The 18,581-nt window shown below is 40.7% G+C and overlaps 1 protein-coding gene across 5 annotated transcripts in view; it reads left to right on the forward strand.

Moving 5' to 3' along the window:
• Positions 1-18,581, forward strand: part of UNC80 (unc-80 homolog, NALCN channel complex subunit) — a 239,222-nt gene that overhangs the window by 203,876 nt on the left and 16,765 nt on the right. For all 5 annotated transcript variants that reach the window (XM_079924681.1, XM_079924684.1, XM_079924682.1 and 2 more), the window contains 10 exons: positions 351-386; positions 741-959; positions 5,403-5,603; positions 7,760-7,883; positions 8,838-8,963; positions 10,204-10,327; positions 11,096-11,302; positions 14,990-15,174; positions 15,790-15,955; positions 17,322-17,501. In XM_079924681.1, coding sequence (XP_079780807.1) covers positions 351-386; positions 741-959; positions 5,403-5,603; positions 7,760-7,883; positions 8,838-8,963; positions 10,204-10,327; positions 11,096-11,302; positions 14,990-15,174; positions 15,790-15,955; positions 17,322-17,501 — 1,568 coding nt within the window. The remainder of the gene's footprint in view (positions 1-350; positions 387-740; positions 960-5,402; positions 5,604-7,759; positions 7,884-8,837; positions 8,964-10,203; positions 10,328-11,095; positions 11,303-14,989; positions 15,175-15,789; positions 15,956-17,321; positions 17,502-18,581) is intronic.

Raw genomic sequence — 18,581 nt, forward strand, 5'->3', positions numbered from 1 at the left:
ATAGCACATGATGTTAAAACTGCAACTTAGATTCACCTCACCTTGAAAGTTTTCCAAAATTTCCTTCATTTGACCGCATTCCATGAGTTTGTGTGTGTTTTTAGAGTATCTGTCTTTCTGCAAATTATCTGGCAGTGGAACGGCGTTCGTGGCAGCTATAGTTGCAGCATATGTGGTAGGCAAATGAAAGATCAAGATTTTATATTTTAGGATTAGCATGTGTGTATTAGGGAGCTTACCAAAATGTGTAACTTCAAAGCCTTCTCATAAGAAAAAGCCGTCAAGAGGCCCCACCACAGGGCCCCTGCTCTTACTCCGATAGTTACGCAGACTGTTTTTCTGACTCCCAGGTACCAGGAACAAGGCGCCAAACTGCACTTTATCAGGTACAGAAAGACAACCTAATTTTGTACTAATTCTGTCATCTTGTGATAATTTGCCTTGTGAGCTGGGTTATGGTTCCGTCAGCTTTCTTTTCATTCAGGCATGGCATCCCACTTCTGCATAAATCCTCAGGAAGTGGCTAATGGAAAGCCACTGCAGTTTGGGATGACAGTCTCTTGCAAGACGATGAACTTTCTCGATCCTTCCGATAAGGTTCTCCTAGGCCCCGCCCTGCTGCTTCGTCAACTTGCATGTAATCTAAGGCATCATATTTTTCTTCAGTGTGATACCTTCCTCTCATAGTTGCCCCCCGTACACCTTCCCAGACCCCCAGTTAAACTTTTATAATTCCCCAGAGAAAACCTGCACTTACTGGAGGAAGGGCAGGGCCTTCCCAGAGAGGAACTAGATGAACGGCTTGCTCGGGAGGAGTTCAGAAGACCCCGGGAGTCGCTGCTGAACATCTGCACGGAGTTCTACAAGCACTGCGGGCCCAGGCTGAAGATCTTGCAAAACCTGGCCGGGGAACCGCGGGTCACTGCCCTGGAGTTGTTGGACGTGAAGTCCCACATGAGGTACTGTCCTCATTGTCTCTGCCCCTGAGTGTGCACACAGCTTGGGCCGGATGTCTGGAGGGGGTTGGGGAGGGGTGTATGCAGTGGGGGGATAAATGTGGGGCAGGATAAAAACTTGAAACTGGCTGAAATTGATTGGTCTCCTGTAGCTTGGATGCACATCAAACAGGGCCCTCTGGGAAAATAGATGTTAAGTCTGTGGACAAGGATCTTAGCGTGGACAGGGGGAAATGTTCTTAAAGACGGAAAAGCCCAGTTGATATATTTGCTCCTTAATAAAAGAGAGTGAAAGGGAGATTGCATCACCTGAATTCATAGGGAAGTAGCTTTCTTCCACATGCTCTTTACTGCACAAATTCTAATTTTTCACAAGAATCCAATGTCCCCTCTCTCTTATTTTACACAAAAAAATGCACAGCTACTTTCTGCTTGAGGACTTGCTCTGCCGCTACACTATCTGAGGACTCAGTGAGGGGCCTGCAGGGAAGGAGCAGTTTTAACTCGGAGCCACACTTTGGTTGAGTCTGAGATCCCTTATATACATGTTGTGCATGATAGCCTTCCAATGTTTCGAAAAAGTGTCCTGGTAAAAATTCTGCACTAGATGAGGCCAGTCATCCTTTAAAAATGTGTACTCCTGGTATGTCAGGGAGAGCCCCCAGAATTATATCTCTGTGCACTCGTGTTTCCTTCTTCCTAAGGAGATGTCATGTCACTTGTTGCTTCAAACTATAAAGGCTGTGTCTGTATTTTCAGATTCTTAAAAGGAACATGATTCCAGATGATCTTCTGTTTAGATTTGTAACAGTTTTTAAAGCATCATAAAAATTCCTTGAAAGGAAAATTCCATTGGTAACAAAACATTCACTTGGAAAGTTTAGTATATCTGTAAAACTAAAGGTAGGCTTAAGTTCTAGCCTTTCAGCAATAACATTGCAATTTGGCAAAACACACCAATTTCCTGATTATCGTCTCTTTTTTTTCTTAAAATGATTCCTCGAAAAATTTAGAAAGTACTAAGTGAGGGAAAATGAGAAGCCAGAAATGTCTGGAGAACACAGGCTCTTTATCCTCCAGACTGATTTCACATTCTCTGAGTTACTGGCACACACCCAGAAGTCTAGAGCGTCACATGTGTTCACACTCCCTGCTGTGCTGTGATGGGGAAGAACTTATTTTGCACTAAGAATTTCAGCTCCTGCACTGGGAAAGGCGAGGAAAGTTTGAAGTGTTAGGCTTCTGTTGCCATAGTAACTCCGTGCTCCATTCAGGTCATCTCCCCTCCTTTCCTACTGATAATGACTAGCTGATCTGAGTAATTGTACATCACATTCCCAGAGTCAGAGAATCACTACTATCGACAGACATTTTGTGGGAGAAAGGGGAAAAGATTCCTGAAAGATAGGAGAGCGAGTGAAAAGTGGGGGGAGGGGAGGGGAGAAATCATGATAATGGGTTAGTACCTGTCTTATGTATATCTGTATCTACACTCAAGGCATTTGGAGAGAGGGGAGAGCATGAGTTAGAGAGGCCTGGAGCTCCCTCTAGAGGTCAAACCCTATTAAAGGTTAAATGAGCTCTAGGAGTTCAAATGATTAGCTCTGTGCCTGGCACAGATCTAGGGCTCAATAGATGCTAAGGCTAATGAGAAAGATCCACGTGCTGTCCTAGACACTGGGGATGTAAAATAAAGCCCTAGTCCTCAACATGATCACAGTTCAATACGTGAGGCACACGTAAGAATACAGAATGCGGTGTTGCAAGCACTATATATCACATGTATTTATGTGTTTATTATTTTACCAAGTACTTGAGGCAACTCAGAAAATTATATGATGCGAAGGGATACAATTTACAAATTAGAGAGTCGAAACAATGTGAAAAATTAGCAGGGAAATAGTTTATGATAAGATTAGCATGGGAAACCTATGTGATTTTATCACATTAGATACTATTGATGAACTGTAAATTTGACTTTGGGCTTCTGAGTTATCAAAACAACAGGGAGAAATGGCTGATCATAAAATCATAGTGTCAATAAGATAAAACACACAGCTAGGTTTTTTTGGTAAAGCAAAATCCCCTTTTTAAAATATGAAGAACAAGAAGTATCTCCTGGTTGAGGCATGTTGAAAGGAAAGAGCAGAGTGATGGGCAGCAGCCTCACCAACATCCCATCACAGGTAAAGGGCCAGTCTCACGTGACTGGATGCCTGGAGGTACCAAAAGCTGCAGAACGTCACGATGCAATTCAGCAAGAGTAACCTGTAACAGTTATTTCATGGCCTGGATCTATGGGAAGGTAGGCAGAATTTTTTAATGCCAGGGACTGTTTAGACGACATCTCCTCTGTTCATGCTATTTCACACCAGCTCTCAATAAAAATGGACCCGTCACGTTCTCTGGCCAAACAGAGTTTGCTGAGTTCCACATGTTTTGACCCTACACCAAAGCACAGGGTATAGTTAAGGTTTTCTTTTGTAAATCAAGTACACATTTGGCTGTATGTCAAAGTCAGAGCTAAATATATAAATTTTAGAATTGGGGACCTATAGGTAGTATTTAAAGTCCTAAGAATAGATAGTATCCATCAAGGATAGTATCCATGATTTTTTTTTTTAAAAAGAAATGGGACGATATAAAAGATAGAGGAGATAATTGCAAGAAGTACTCGATTTGAATCAAGGAGCCAAGAAGGAGTGTTGAGGCAATCTGTACCCCTGCATTTGCAGAAGTTATGATTGGCTGCAAGGCTCTCAAGTAAAACATTCTTGATTAGATAAGAGTTTCTACCCTAAAGGAATTTATTACCTCATTTTCTCAGACCAAAGCTGCCACAGCAGCAGAATAGCAGGACAGTAAGCTCTGCAAACGAATTTTTCTCTCTCTCCCCCCTCGCCCACCTCTCTCCAACTCTCCCTCTTTCCTTTCTCCCCCTCCGTCTCTCCCTGTGTTCTCAAGATTTTCATGTGATAGTACAGCAAAGACTGTATTAAAGGAAAGTTTTGTTTTATGCTGGAAGCATATTCATTTTGTAACATGACGAGAGATGAGAGAAATTCAGTTAATAATCCATCAGATGACACAAATCCAACTCTAAGTATTGTTTTCAAGCTTGAAATAGATCAGTTATTTCTCTAGCATTTCTTAAGGTTACCTACAAGATAACAAGGGAAAAGAAATCTGTGTATATACTAGATTTGTTGTGGTGGTCACTTCATGATGTATGTGAGTCAAATCATTGCGCTGTACACCAAGAAATATGTGTATATAGATATACTTGTATCTGTCAATCAAACGACCTGAAAAGTAAAGCATTATTTTCTGCATGGCACATTTGTGAGAAAGAGATAAACAAAAGAGTGTGAAGACTGTTTAAAACGATTTCTTTAAAACACACACACTCACACACAGTTTCTAGAAGGACAAGGTGTATGTTCAGTCTGGAGAGAGTATGAGTGGGGATGAAGAGACAGTGACTGTTGATAGTGAAGGGTTGCCATGGAGAAGATGGATTGAATTCATGCTTCCAGATGAAGCCTCATAGGAAAATATTGAGGGCATTTGGGGACCTAATATGAGGAGAGCTTTTCACAGTGTGGATGTCCAAAGATGGAATGAGCTGCCTCATGCAGTGGTGAATCCTCCATCCATGGCACTAGTCACACGGAGCAATTGTAGAGCAATCCATGTGGTAGAGGGGCAAGGGCCTAGCTCTGATTCCTATACCAGAGTGCCTGTCAGAATCACCTGGGGTGCTCTTAAACTGTAGTTCTTTTTAAGCATTTGTCCTGTCTCTCTTGGAGTAATCAAAAGGACTTCTTATTAAAATGCTATAGTTAATACATGGAAAAAAAGGAACGATACAATATTACCATTGTACTACTTCTAATGAGTTGAGGAGTCTGTGCAGTGATCACTAGTAGCCACTGACATCATGAAGAGTGACAGCTGGGAATCACGTACGTCCTGAGGAAAGTACACATCGCCTATGAAGGACACATACCAGAAAATCAAAACCTAATCTGATCTAGCCCCTGGATCTAACTACCAATTGAATTACGTACAGGAGAAATAGGATAACTTAAATGACACCATGGAGATTCAATCAGCAAAATCCAGAGTGCAGGAAATGCTACAGGACCAACAGCTAATCTCTCCAACAAATAAATTACTAGATGTCAAAACAAGAGCAGAAGAGGGGGAACCTACAAATTGAAAAGACTTAAGAGATATATCAACCAACTGAAATGTATGGGCCTTATTGTGTCCAGGTTTGTTTTTTAAAACGTTTATTTACAAGTTATGAGATAATGTGGCAGAATGTTCCCAGTTTAGGGAGTCAGTGTGCTGGAAGGAGGGTGATTAGCATGATGCTGTGTGGGAAAATTCTCATGGTGGCTTTCTAAGCTTATTCTTTAAAAACAAAACAAAACATTTTAGGTTGGCAGAAATTGCACACTCCCTTCTGAAGTTGGCACCATACGACACCCAGACAATGGAGAGCCGTGGGCTTCGACGCTACATCATGGAGATGCTCCCTATCACCGACTGGACCGCCGAGGCAGTGAGGCCGGCCCTTATCCTCATTTTAAAGAGATTGGATAGGATGTTCAACAAAATTCATAAGATGCCTACTTTGAGGTGAGGAGACCTCCTAGTCAGCTGTTGGTATTACAAGCTTCAAACTTCAAGTTTGTCATTTGTGAAGGTGGTGGATCAATCCGCAGTTGAATGAATGGCTCAGAAGTGTTCGATTGGTTATATGTGCAGAGCTAATCAGGTATACGAAAGCATAAATAGCAGGGTCTATATTTTGAGGAAATAACATATTCTTCAAAAAACTATATTTATCTTGAAAAATCTATTCACTTCTTAGCTATCAGTTTCCTTATCTGACACACATAAGAAATTCAATGTGTATCCTTCAATTCCTTTTAAAGTAAGGCAAGCTATGCCTTATAAATTAAACAACTAAGGAGAGAAGAAAAATTAGCTTGATGTTCAAAAATGTGTATTTAACATAGTATTTTAGGTACCAGTTTATAGAAATGCCAAGCTTTACAATAATCAGCGAAGCAGCAGCTAAAGAGCTCTCAGGGTTGATAACAAATACCTAATCTTCACCTTTTCACCTAATTCAGGTGGTACTAAGTCAATGTTATTGCCACTTACCCTCCACTCAGTGGCCTGAAATATCAGTTGGTAGCCTTTCTGTGAGCAGACGCCTCCGAACCAGGCTACCTGGAGTTCTGAGCCCAGTTTGGAAACCTATAGCCACAGTGGGAAGATACATCAATTGATAAATGCTAATAAACCCACTAGTTTGGAAATTTCCACTTTGGGTTAGTGAGACCATTTTCTGTCCTGTTAAACTAAACCCCCAATCAATGCAACTCTTGCCCAAGAATCTGTAGCATTTACTGTTCAATTTGTCAGAACTTTTCCAGGTTTTATCCTGTGCTCTTTTCATTTATGCAGCCATCAGAAGCTGTTGAATTTATTAAAAAGAAATTGAAAGATTTTATTCTAATAATGGACAGTTTGCTCCTATATTCTTTTCTACCGTGATGATGGATGCCTATATGTTATTTCAAGGTTATTTATTTTAGTAGCATAGAAATGAGTATCCTTAAAGCACTCCTATTTTCTTTAGTGGTCCCAGTGGAACATCTGTGCCTATTGGCAAATGGCCAGTCTTATAAATCTCACGAGGGTGTGTTAAAATAACGTTTCTTCTAAAGATGTTAACATCTCCATAGGCTAGCTCATTTGTCATATAACTAAACCCATTACAAAGAACAGCAGTTTCCTAAAAGTAGACGTCTGGATAAACTCATAGACTTGATTAATTGTAGGCAATTTTCTTGGTGTGCATACTGTGAATTTGGGGTTGCCTTGGATTTAATTTCTTCAGGTGATCTCAGTTCAACAAGAGAAATGTTGACTGAACCTAACCTGTAGGTTACTTGAGCATCAGGAATGTCAACATAGCCTCATGTATGAACGTTTCCATTTTGTCATTGTAGAGATTTCAATTTGGTAGGCAATATAAGCTTAGAAATTATTTCCAGGAAATAGCATTGATCTCAGTAAAGCCCAACTTGTTTATTTAGGGGGCCACAGAAACGACTCTTCAGTACGGAGACAATTACAGACCAGATTGTCTTCTATTACAGAAAATCTCATATTCATCTAATTGGGTTATGTATACCACCATTTATACTACCATAGAATGTAGCCCCAAAATATCATTTTTTAGGAGGCAAAGAAAGAACACTTTTTAAATAGACTGTTTTCCTCTAATGCCATCTTTTTGGCAAGAGTTAAGCCATATAAATCTAATTAGTTTCAGTCTGGTATAAAAGCTGATGAGATCAACTGTAGTCTGATAAAAAAACATTTCAGAAACACAGCCTATAGTCAAATTAGTTCTACTGGGAGTAATGACTCCTATAATGGGTTTCCTAAAATGGTAGTCTCATACCCTCTCTCATAGTTAAAACCAGGAAACTTGAAATGCCACCCATTCATCATCTCTGTTTTTTCTTCAATAGATTTTGTCTCATTAGTCGAGTGGGGCAGGAGTGCCTCTGCTACGTTTTCAGTATCCTCTTCCCTTCCTAATGTGCTCTGTACTTTTGGAACAACGTGGGTAAACTTCCTCCCCTCTGAAGCATTTTGTTGTCTCAGACACCCATCCTGTCTTAGATGGCGTCAGAATCACTGTCTCATTCACTCGTTTCAGACAGTCTCCAGAAGGGAGCCACGCTGCTAATGGCTCCTATATTGTATTCCAGGCGACAGGTTGAGTGGGAGCCTGCCAGCAATTTGATTGAAGGGGTTTGTTTGACACTTCAGAGGCAGCCAATCATATCCTTCCTGCCTCACCTTAGGTCACTGATCAATGTCTGTGTCAATCTGGTGAGTAGCCAAGTGGCAATCTTATGAAACTTTACAAAATTTAACTCTGCTATTGATTTCTCTGAATTGAAGATTTACAGGTCAACCTATCTACCTACACACCTACCCATGAAAACAGACGGCTCAGGTGACACTGAAAATAGTGAGGTACATTTCAAGGTAGTGTGTGGGGAGATCAAGGGGCCCGTCCCTCTACAGATGGGATTTTGGTGTGCTGCTTCCCACGCACTACTTTGACAATTGACCTCTTCAAGTTGCGCTGAGAGTTGAGGGCTGCCAGTTGGAGAGTGGGGTGGCGGGAGACTGCACAATTGGCTGGAAGTCGAAGTAGTCTGGGGTGGGGGAGATTAAAATGCAAAGAGGATTTTTCTTTCTTTCTTAGTGAAAAATCACATTATGGGTTGGCCAGTCTAGGATTTACAGGAAAACAAAAAATTTTTTATCAGTTACGTAATATCTAGAGTCTGGTCCTGACAAGGTTTTGTACAATGTGGAAACCATGGTAGAGCATTTCATTGAATAGAATCTGCTGCTTAGCTAATTGAGCAATAAATCTGTAGCTGGAATGCCTAGCACAAGTAGCGCTCTTGCCATCATCATCGTTGTCGGTATTTGCTCCATCAAAGAATGTTGATTGCATTCCTTTGAGTCCACAAGTAAGTATGTCCAGTCTCCTGCTTAGAACAATTTTGGGTTCATCTCTCATTATTTACATAGTTATGAGCAACATTCTACAAAACCTTGGCTGAATCCAGTGTAATCGTTTGATCTGACTCCAGACATTACTTGCCTTCAGAAGAAGGCAACACGAACAGATTGAAAGTAACATGCCCAACCTTCGAATTTTTTATTATCATTATCATTATTTTTATTATCATTGACTGAGACTCCCTTACTACAGTTGCATGAAATTGCAATAGTCAAGGCTGGTCATGTGCTCTGTTTGTATTTCAGGTGATGGGAGTGGTAGGACCCTCCAGTGTTGCTGATGGATTACCCCTTCTTCATCTCAGCCCTTATCTCTCACCACCTCTGCCCTTCAGCACAGCTGTTGTCCGGCTTGTAGCATTGCAGATACAGGTGTGACTGCCTTACCTGTTTGTCACGCTCATTACGTTGCTGGTTGAGGCACCTGATCATGGTGTTCTCTTTTATTTTTCTGCAAAGGCTGGGCAAAATCTGTGAAACAGAAGTGTAAACATCTCCAGACTTTTACAGTTCTGGAGCTTCAGCCCTGAGCTTGGTCCTAAAGTTGTGCTTCTGTAATTCTTCTTGAGATCTCAAAAATAGCAGAGTCATTTAGTCCTGCCACAACGTCAGGAGCCGCTTCTGTCGTTTAAAACGTGTGTCAGTACCTTAGGAAAATAATGGTTCACAGATAATCAGCTCACAATTGTTAATTAAAGGAGGCAGTAATGTTCAAAGTCCGGTTTTAAATTATTTGCAGAAAGAATTGCAGTAAAAAAATTCAAATATTATTACTAGACTTTGAATATCTTAATTTTCTTTAATGGTTGTGAGCTGAATATTGCGGGTGCTTTTTTTAATCATTTTTCTCCCACTTCTTTTACTTCCTAAAATTAAAATAATCATTCCCAAAGCAAAAAAGTATAGAATGCCAATTTCCCTGCCTATTTCTGTGTGTCACCTAACTTTAAAGAGTGATAAATCACCAGAAAGCTTTCTGACCAATGGGAAGTAAAGAATGGCTGTAAATGGATAACCGACCCATCCATTATCTGACAACCAAGCTTGATGGTCCATCGTCCAGAGAATGGTTAGATGATGGAAAAGAGATTAAGCAAGCGCTGTGGCTACCAGGCAGAAGGGAAATAAAGACATCCCTAAAGTGATACATTTTGACAACACGTATACAGAGATCATTTATTTCTTTTTATATTGTCTGTTGCTTTCTGGCTTGAAGAAGGTCTTATACAGGGGAGAGGATTTTTAAATAACTCCCCAATGGAGCAGGTGGCAAGTTCTCCTTTTCTTTGGTCACTATGATATTTATTGGTGGACACATGGATAAAATGAATGGGGAAGTGCGGTTGTTTTTGTACCAGACTATAAGTGTCATGATTTTTCATTTGATATTCAAGATGTTGCTGTTTTTTAGGTATATAGCTCTCCATTATGTCAAACAAATGGTAAAGTATCGGTTTGGGGTGAATCTTGGACGCTGCACAGATGACAGTTGAACTCCTAGTTTGCAGGGGCAGCCATCAGGGAGTCCCCGTCTCCTCCATGCTGTGTAAAAACAAACAGACTGAATGGGTGAGGGGGTCCATTAATCTTTTTTTCTATTATTGCTGCACAGGCTTTAAAAGAAGATTTTCCTTTAAGTCATGTGATCTCCCCATTCACCAATCAAGAGCGAAGGGAAGGGATGCTTTTAAATCTGCTCATCCCATTTGTGCTCACAGTAGGATCTGGAAGCAAAGGTCTGATTAATTTAACTAAAGGAAACTTATCATTGTTGTTGTGTTTTCTTAAGTGTCAGGCTGTTATTTCTTCCTTTTCCCATGAAGGCCGTCATTGAAGTTGATCTGAATGATTTAAACAAGGGTATCTTAGGAAATAAGAGTTTTTCTTTCTTTTCAGTTTAGCTGCCCTTGGTCAAGACTGTCTCTGCTCCACCTAGAAGATACATCCTATTTAAAAGCATTTCAGTGCAGCAAAAATCAGGAGAGCATTGTTTCAATTAAGAAAATGGTATTAAAAAAAAAAAAAAGAAAATGGTATTAACTGAAGTACAGGATGATGTGAATTGACAGAGAATGGACTGGATAACCTACTGACACTAGGTTTAGTGTAAATCCTGCCACTGTCACTAAATTCCAATATGTTTTCATTACTCTTACTTCTTGGGGGATTTTTTCTTTTAGGAAAAGTTTATCTCAAACATAAAGACAGTGCATTATGAGTATTTGAGCAGAAAAAAATAAACAGAAAAGAGATTGAAATGGTAAGCGGGAGATTTGGCTAAGAGCAGGGACCCTTGGGTGCTGACTACGGAGGAGACACCCAGTACCAGGAGCGCTGCTTCTGTCCATAGGAGAAGCTGTACTTGGTGGGGAAGGCACTCGAATTTCTAGGGTGTTCTAGTTTGGCATTGGAGAAAGAGCTGAATTTTTCTGTGTCTAACGTGGAAAGTTTACCTTGTGACTTGCTTTTCTTTCCACTTCCTCCTTACAAACTCTGCCCGGCAGACAGCCCATGGCTGGAGCAGCCTGAGGTGCAGCTGCTACTGCAGACAGTCATTAATGTGCTCCTGCCTCCACGGATCATCAGCACGTCCAGAAGCAAGAGCTTCATGTTGGAGAGCTCCCCCGCTCACTGCTCCACCCCCGGGGATGCAGGCAAAGACCTGCGCAGGGAAGGGCTGGCAGAGTCCACCAGCCAAGCAGCATACTTGGGTGGGTACTTCTCTCTAGATAGGTAGGTAGGTAGATAGATAGATAGATAGATAGAGAAATAGAGAAATAGAAAGATATAGATATATACACACATATGTATATGTATACATGTATATATGTATATACATATGTACTTATTTAGTTATGTTCCACCTTGACTCAAAAAGTATTTTATTTTTATTTTTTTTACATCTTTATTGGAGTATAGTTGCTTTACAATGGTGTGTTGGTTTCTGCTTTATAACAAAGTGAATCAGCCATACATATACATATGTCCCCATATCTCCTCCCTCTTGCGTCTCCCTCCCTCCCACCCTCCCTATCCCACTCCTGTAGGTGGTCACAAAGCACTGAGCTGATCTCCGTGTGCTATGCGGCTGCTTCCCACTAGCTATCTGTTTTATGTTTGGTAGTGTGTATATGTCCATGCCACTCTCTCGCTTTGTCACAGCTTACCCTTCCCCCTCCCCATGTCCTCAAGTCCATGCTCTACAAAAAGTATTTTAAAAGACCTCAATCCAGAAAGTATTTAGAGAAGCCACTTCAGCACGTACAAAGCATCACCCTTGACTTCTACCTTCCCATTACCCTATCCCTGCTGTGACTGGGCGGAGTACTAATAAGTATTCGACCATTCCATGTGACCCATGGAATACTAACAGCTACTCCTTGACTAGAATGAACTAAGCTGGGGAGAAATGACCACTGTTGCCACAGCACTGACTAAGGAGTACTGGCAACAGAAAATCTCAAAAGGAGGAAGCTGAAAAAAATCTTGCCTGACATTTTTCAATTCACCAAAGCAGACCTTGGTGGGGAGTATAAGATGAAAGCAGACACAATGGTAAAAACAGGTTCTTCAGGTCCTTGGAGTTTGGAGTGTGTGTGTGTGTGTGTGTGTGTGTGTGTGTGTGTGTGTGTGTGTGTGTGTGTGTGGCGGAGGGATGTTTGGACTGCATTACTGAGGAATGTATTTCAAAATGATGTGATTGACAATGAGAATGAAAAAGGAAAAAAAGAAACAAGGCTGCATGTGCATAGGACTTGCCCGTGTGGGGCATGGTGGCCAGAGACGTGAGGTTGTAGGGTTCAGATAAAATCTAGATTCTGACACAGAGCCCTGCATGAGGTTTAGGACTGTACAGAGGATGCTGGGAAAAGAGACCTTAGCATGTAAGACAGGGATAGGAGAAAACACTTAACGAGTAACTATCTTCAGTTCTCTCCACTTTCTGCCTTTTCTTAAAAACTGAAGTATAGTTGATTTACAGTGTTGTGTTAGTTTCAAGTGTGTAGCAAAGTTGTTCAATCATACATACATACATAACTTTTTTTTCAGATTCTTTTCCCTTATAGGTTATTACGAAATATTGAGTATAGTTCTTTGTGCTGTACAGTAGGTCCTTCCTTGTTATCTATTTTATGTATAGTAATTTGTATAGGTTAATCCCAAACTCCTAATTCATCCCTCCCCCCTTCCCCTCTGGTAACCGTAAGTTTGTTTTCTATGTCTTTGGGTTTATCTGTTTTGTATATAAGTTTATTTGTATCATTTTTTTAGGTTTCACACATATAAGTGATATCATATGATATTTGTCTTTCTCTGACTTACTTCACTTAGTATGATATTCTCTAGGTCCATCCATGCTGCAGCAAATGGCATTATTTCATTCTCTTTATGGCTGAGTAATATTCCATTGTATAAATATATCTCATCTTTACCCATTCATCTGTCGATGGACATTTAGGCTGCTTCCGTGTCTTGGCTATTATAAATAGTGCTGCTATGAACATTGGGGTGCATGTATCTTTTCGAATTATGGTTTTCTCCAGATGTATGTCCAGTAGTGGGATTGCAGGATCATATGGTAGCTCTATTTTTAGTTTTTTAAGGAAGCTCTGTACTGTTCTCCATAGTGGCTGTACCAGCTAACATTCCCACCAACAATGTAGGAGGGTTCCTTTTTTTCCACACCCTCTCCAGCATTTATTTGTAGACTTTTTGATGATAGTCATTCCAACTGGTGTGAGGTGACACCTCGTAGTTTTGATTTGCATTTCGCTAATTAGCGATGTTGAGCATCTTTTCATGTACCTTTTGGTCATCTGTATGTCTTCTTTGGAGAAATGTCTATTTAGATCTTCTGCCCATTTTTTGATGGGGTGTTTTTTTTTTTTTTTCTATTTTCTGCTTTTTTAATGAAGGTGAATCCTTTGGTTACTTGGCCAGGCTACTGGACCTCTATTTTAAATTTATTTTTACCTTTATTCTGAGCATTTAGTGTGCACTAACGAGTGTTTTCTATACTTTACATTATCATCACTTTGAATCCTCACAACAACTCCAAGAAGTACATATTCTCACTTTAGGAAGGAAGAGGCTAAGCCCCAGAAAGGTTGAATAACTTACCTAAAGTCACACTGTCAATAAGTAGCAGAGCCAAATTTCAGATCGAATCCATCCAGCACCAGAATCCCTGAGCCCTTTGCTATCCTGTCTGTGTGTTGGGCTGTTGCTGGTGAAGGTGGAAAGCAGAAAGGCAGAAGCCCAAAGAAGGCCAACAGGCACATAACAGGTAGAAATGTCACCAGGATCAGGGTAGGGTTAGAGGAGTGTTGCTTTTTGTTCATATGTTTGTTATGATGAGGGAGAGGAATAGGGGTGAGTAGATGCGGAAGGAAGAATCTTACATCTCTCTCTGTGTTATATGACCTGGTTTTCCCCTGGAAGTGCCCTAAATAGACGGTAAAGGTGTAGGTGACTCCTGAGGGCTTTAGGGAATTGGATTTCTATGTGTCTTCTAGATGCTGAGATGGGCCTTAAGACGTTATGAAGAAGACCCAGGTTCCCTTGACTGCCCCATGGGAAACCCTGTGGGGAGAGCCGGGTGGTAGAGGAAGCCCTCACCATAATCTCTGATGTTTTTACAATATTCTGGTTTGTCCTGACACACTGTTTGGGAAATCTGATTCCTGAAAATAAATTTTAAAATGTAGATTGTGACAAGGCTGCCAGAATCTGGAAGAAAAGAGATATTGTTCAAGAAATCCAATACGGTTTAGCAAGAGACATCGTGAGAGGTGGAGGAGGGAAGATAGTGTTTTCTTTTCTGGAAGGATTTACTGGTTACTCTGGGGAAGAGTTTAGGATGGAATCAGGAAGGGAGTAGGAAGGGGAAGGACTACTTTTTTAAACTTTATGCATTTCTGCACGGTCTTGATTTTGCTTTTATTAGCAAGAATATATTATCTCTGAGCTTAAAAGAAAAATATTTTAAAACACCCATGTTTTAGTTTCAGATGTGAGTAATACGCTGATATTACCATGAAGCCACTATGACAAAACTCTTAGAAGCATTAGCCACACATCATGTTTATACCACATTTCCCTTTCAATTCTGTGAAGAGCTTTGGTCTGTATTTTCCAAAATAGTAGTTAAATGCACTTAAGAAAGATATATGTGTGCTCTTAATCAGAATCAAAGCATGTTTACCATAGAAATTTCTGTCTTGATGTCAGAACACTGTCAGTCAGGAGTACGCTCAAGTCTTTGGAAACATAGAGAGAGTTTAGACATTTAGAAATTAGATGCGTAAAAAGGCTGTGGATGTGGGCAGCTGGATGTGGGCAGGGTTCCTCCGAAGCACAGGTCTGCAGGCTCACTTGTGTCTTTTCCTGGTGTGAAGCGCTGAAGGTGATTCTCGTCTGCTTTGAGAGGCAGCTCGGCAGCCAGTGGTACTGGCTGAGCCTCCAGGTGAAGGAGATGGCCCTGAGGAAGGTCGGCGGCCTGGCCCTGTGGGACTTCCTCGACTTCATCGTGCGGACCCGCATCCCCATCTTCGTGCTCTTGCGCCCTTTCATCCAGTGCAAGGTGTGCTTCTCCTCCAGGAAGTGACAAGCCCCGTGAATGTGCTGCTTTCCAGAGCAGGGCAGGATGACAGCAGCAGTCTCGGGGCATGTGCTATATAGCTAGTCAGGAGGACGTGTTAATACCATGCTTGACGAGAAATCAGCCCAAACAGGTATCCCAGAGGATAAAATTTCATGTTAGAAGTACCTTCACAATAAAAGCTTAATTAACGTCGGTGAAACTTTGCCCTCTCCCCATTTACCAACCCCCCCCCCCCCCCCCCACCAAGAAACAAAGATTGACTGGATAAAAAGATCTGAAGAATGGTCTCTTGTCTTCAGGGGCATGACTGAGATCTGATTTTAAATAAACATGGGGAAAAATGAGATAGTTAAGGCATGTTTTTCCTCTGAGACCCTCAGTATTCATCTGCTCTTTTATTCTTTTCGTGCCTCGATTTCCGGGCGCTGTGATTCAAAACAACATATTGATTAAGCACGTCCTAAGCACTGTTCTAAGAACTTTCTATGCGTTACCTTATTTAAGCTTCGCCACCAACTATGAAATAGATACAATAATTAGCTCATTTTACAGATGAGAAAATTGAGGACCTGAGAATCTATGCCTTCCTTTCAGCTTCTGGCCCAACCAGCAGAGAACCACGAAGAGCTTTCTGCCCGACAACATATCGCTGACCAGCTGGAACGGCGTTTCATTCCACGCCCTCTGTGTAAGAGCTCCCTCATTGCTGAGTTCAACAGTGAACTAAAAATTCTAAAAGAGGCAGTTCACAGTGGATCAGGTAAGTATGCAAGGGGTATTTTCCATTTGTTTTACTCATGGAACTTACAACCTACAAAGAATGCCTCTTTTTCCAGGTCACTGCTCTTTCTGGAGCCAAGTATGCAGTAGCCATTTCGGTACAACTGGTAGATTTGACCCTGTGATCCTTGTCAACAACAAAACAAATCCAGGGGGATATCATAAGAGTTTCATTGTATTCCTTTTCTGAATATTTTATTTTCAATCTTTATTTCAGTAGTTCGGCTTTTTCTTGAATATTTAGCTAGGGGGGAAAAAACCTATTTAAATTCTTACCTTCATTTCCGTTTTGAAAAGGAAGAGGGAACTCATTCATTGAGTGTCTGTTATATGATAGATTATTTCATAGCTGTTATTTAATCCACACAAATACCTGCAAGATGCATAACTGAAAGTCTGCTTATAGAATGAAGAAACTGAGACTCAAGAGAGGTTAAATAACTTACACACAAAGACAGTGACACCAGTGAGGGGACTTAAAACTGGGTCTGTATGATTTAAAATTCACAAATTGGAGGGAGAGAGGGTTGAATAGAAACCGGCAGGCTAGTTTACATTATCCAAAAGATTTTCTTTGGGAATGTATTGTTTACTTTTATAATTATATTAATTGCAGGTCACCAAGGAAGGAAAATAAATCATTATCTGCCATTAGAGGGCAGTCATTACCCATAAGTAGAAGACTGTCATCCATGTGGCTTTTTTTTCCTTTCTAAAACTTTTAGGGTTGTTCTCAATGTATTAAAGATCAAAAAACTGACAAATACAATCTTGGTGAAATCTACTCAAATGTTCTGCTTTATAATAAAATAATATATGTTCTTCTTTATAATAAAATAATATAACATAGAACCAAGGGGGTGTTTTATAAATTGTAATCTCCAGAAAAGGGGAATAAGAACACAATTTTAATTATGTATTCTAATTTTGGTTGTAAGGTTCCTTTCAGACAATGTATTTATTACTTCTATATGCTTGGGTCAGGTAACGTACATTTCTCAGTGAAAAAATGAATTTGCATTCTGCCAGCCTTGGAAAATAAAACTGAAAAACAATGACAGAGGGAGCAACATCAAAACATTTTATATTGTTAGAGATATTCTGCTCCCCCAAGAAAATTATTCAATTATAAGTACATCAGTGGCCAATTCTCTCTTTTTTTTTTTTCTTCCCACCATTTTCAGTTCCATTTGCTACTTTGTCCTAAAGATCATCTATCTGGGACATACTATTTGAATGACCTTTCCTTAAAAAAATATAAGTTGTCTGGGAGGAGCTTGAAGCTAGCATTTGTTTTCTTTCAAGATCCTCACCATGGATTTTCTTTGGTCTCTCAACCCCACTAGCCTACCAAGGGAAGACATCCATCAGCACCGTGGGTACCTCCACCTCTGCTTACCGCCTGAGCCTGGCCACCATGTCACGCTCCAACACAGGCACCGGCACAGTCTGGGAGCAGGACAGTGAGCCGTCCCAGCAGGCTTCACAGGACACCCTGAGTCGAACTGATGAGGAAGATGAGGAAAGTAGGTCACCCTGCAGAATCTGGGGTGGTGGGAGGTGGGAGGTCATGTGTGACACAGCTTGGCCATGTGCATGAGGGCTTGGGAAGGATTTCTACCTTCCTGACCTTTCTCAGTTCTGATCCTCTGGTCGTTTTTACAAAAAGGATTTAAAATGGAATTGTGACTGATCCCATGACTTCTAATGCCTGCTTTTCTATAAATTCCTTGATATCCTTGGTCATTTGGTAGGAGTTCAGGCAAAAAGTAAATCTTTTTTTTTTTTTACATCTTTATTGGAGTATAATTGCTTTACAATGGTGTGTTAGTTTCTGCTTTATAACAAAGTGAATCAGTTATACATATACATATGTCCCCATATCTATTCCCTCTTGCGTCTCCCTCCCTCCCACCCTCCCTATCCCACCCATCCAGGCGTCACAAAGCACCGAGCTGATCTCCCTGTGCTATGCGGCTGCTTCCCACTTGCTATCTACCTTACGTTTGGTAGTGTATATATGTCCATGCCTCTCTCTCGCTTTGTCACAGCTTACACTTCCCCCTCCCCATATCCTCAAGTCCATTCTCTAGTAGGTCTGTGTCTTTATTCCTGTCTTACAAAAAGTAAATCTTTAGTGACCCCTAAGTTTTCTTTGAGTTTATGTATTCAACCTTTTCACTAACTCATTTAAATTGTGGTTAAGTAACGAAGGGGAGTGTTTATTCCCCTTTCTCCTGGCCATCTTGCTTAGAAGGTCAGTCAGTACTTACATGACCCGATTGGGCAAGGAAAAGTGAGCACTGCATATGCTTATGACTCAGAAAAGACCAGCCAGCTATATTATCTAGAGTGTAAAACAGCAGACTGTCTCGAGGGCATACAACCCAATTTGAGTTAAGAGTGTCCCCAGTAACTGAGGCAGCCAGGAGCTTCTAAAGATTTGGTGAAATGAGGGAAAATCCAGTTAAGAACACGCTTCCATATATATGCATAATAGTTTTAAAAAGTAAAAGGTGAAAGGTTTCATAAATACCCCTGTCATTTAATGTTTTTTTAACTGTATCGATTATTTTCCAGTTGTGTTTCAAAGACACTCTGATACA

The sequence above is a fragment of the Stenella coeruleoalba genome, assembly GCF_951394435.1.
Source record: "Stenella coeruleoalba genome assembly, chromosome: 6".
Classification (NCBI taxonomy): Eukaryota; Metazoa; Chordata; class Mammalia; order Artiodactyla; family Delphinidae; genus Stenella; species Stenella coeruleoalba.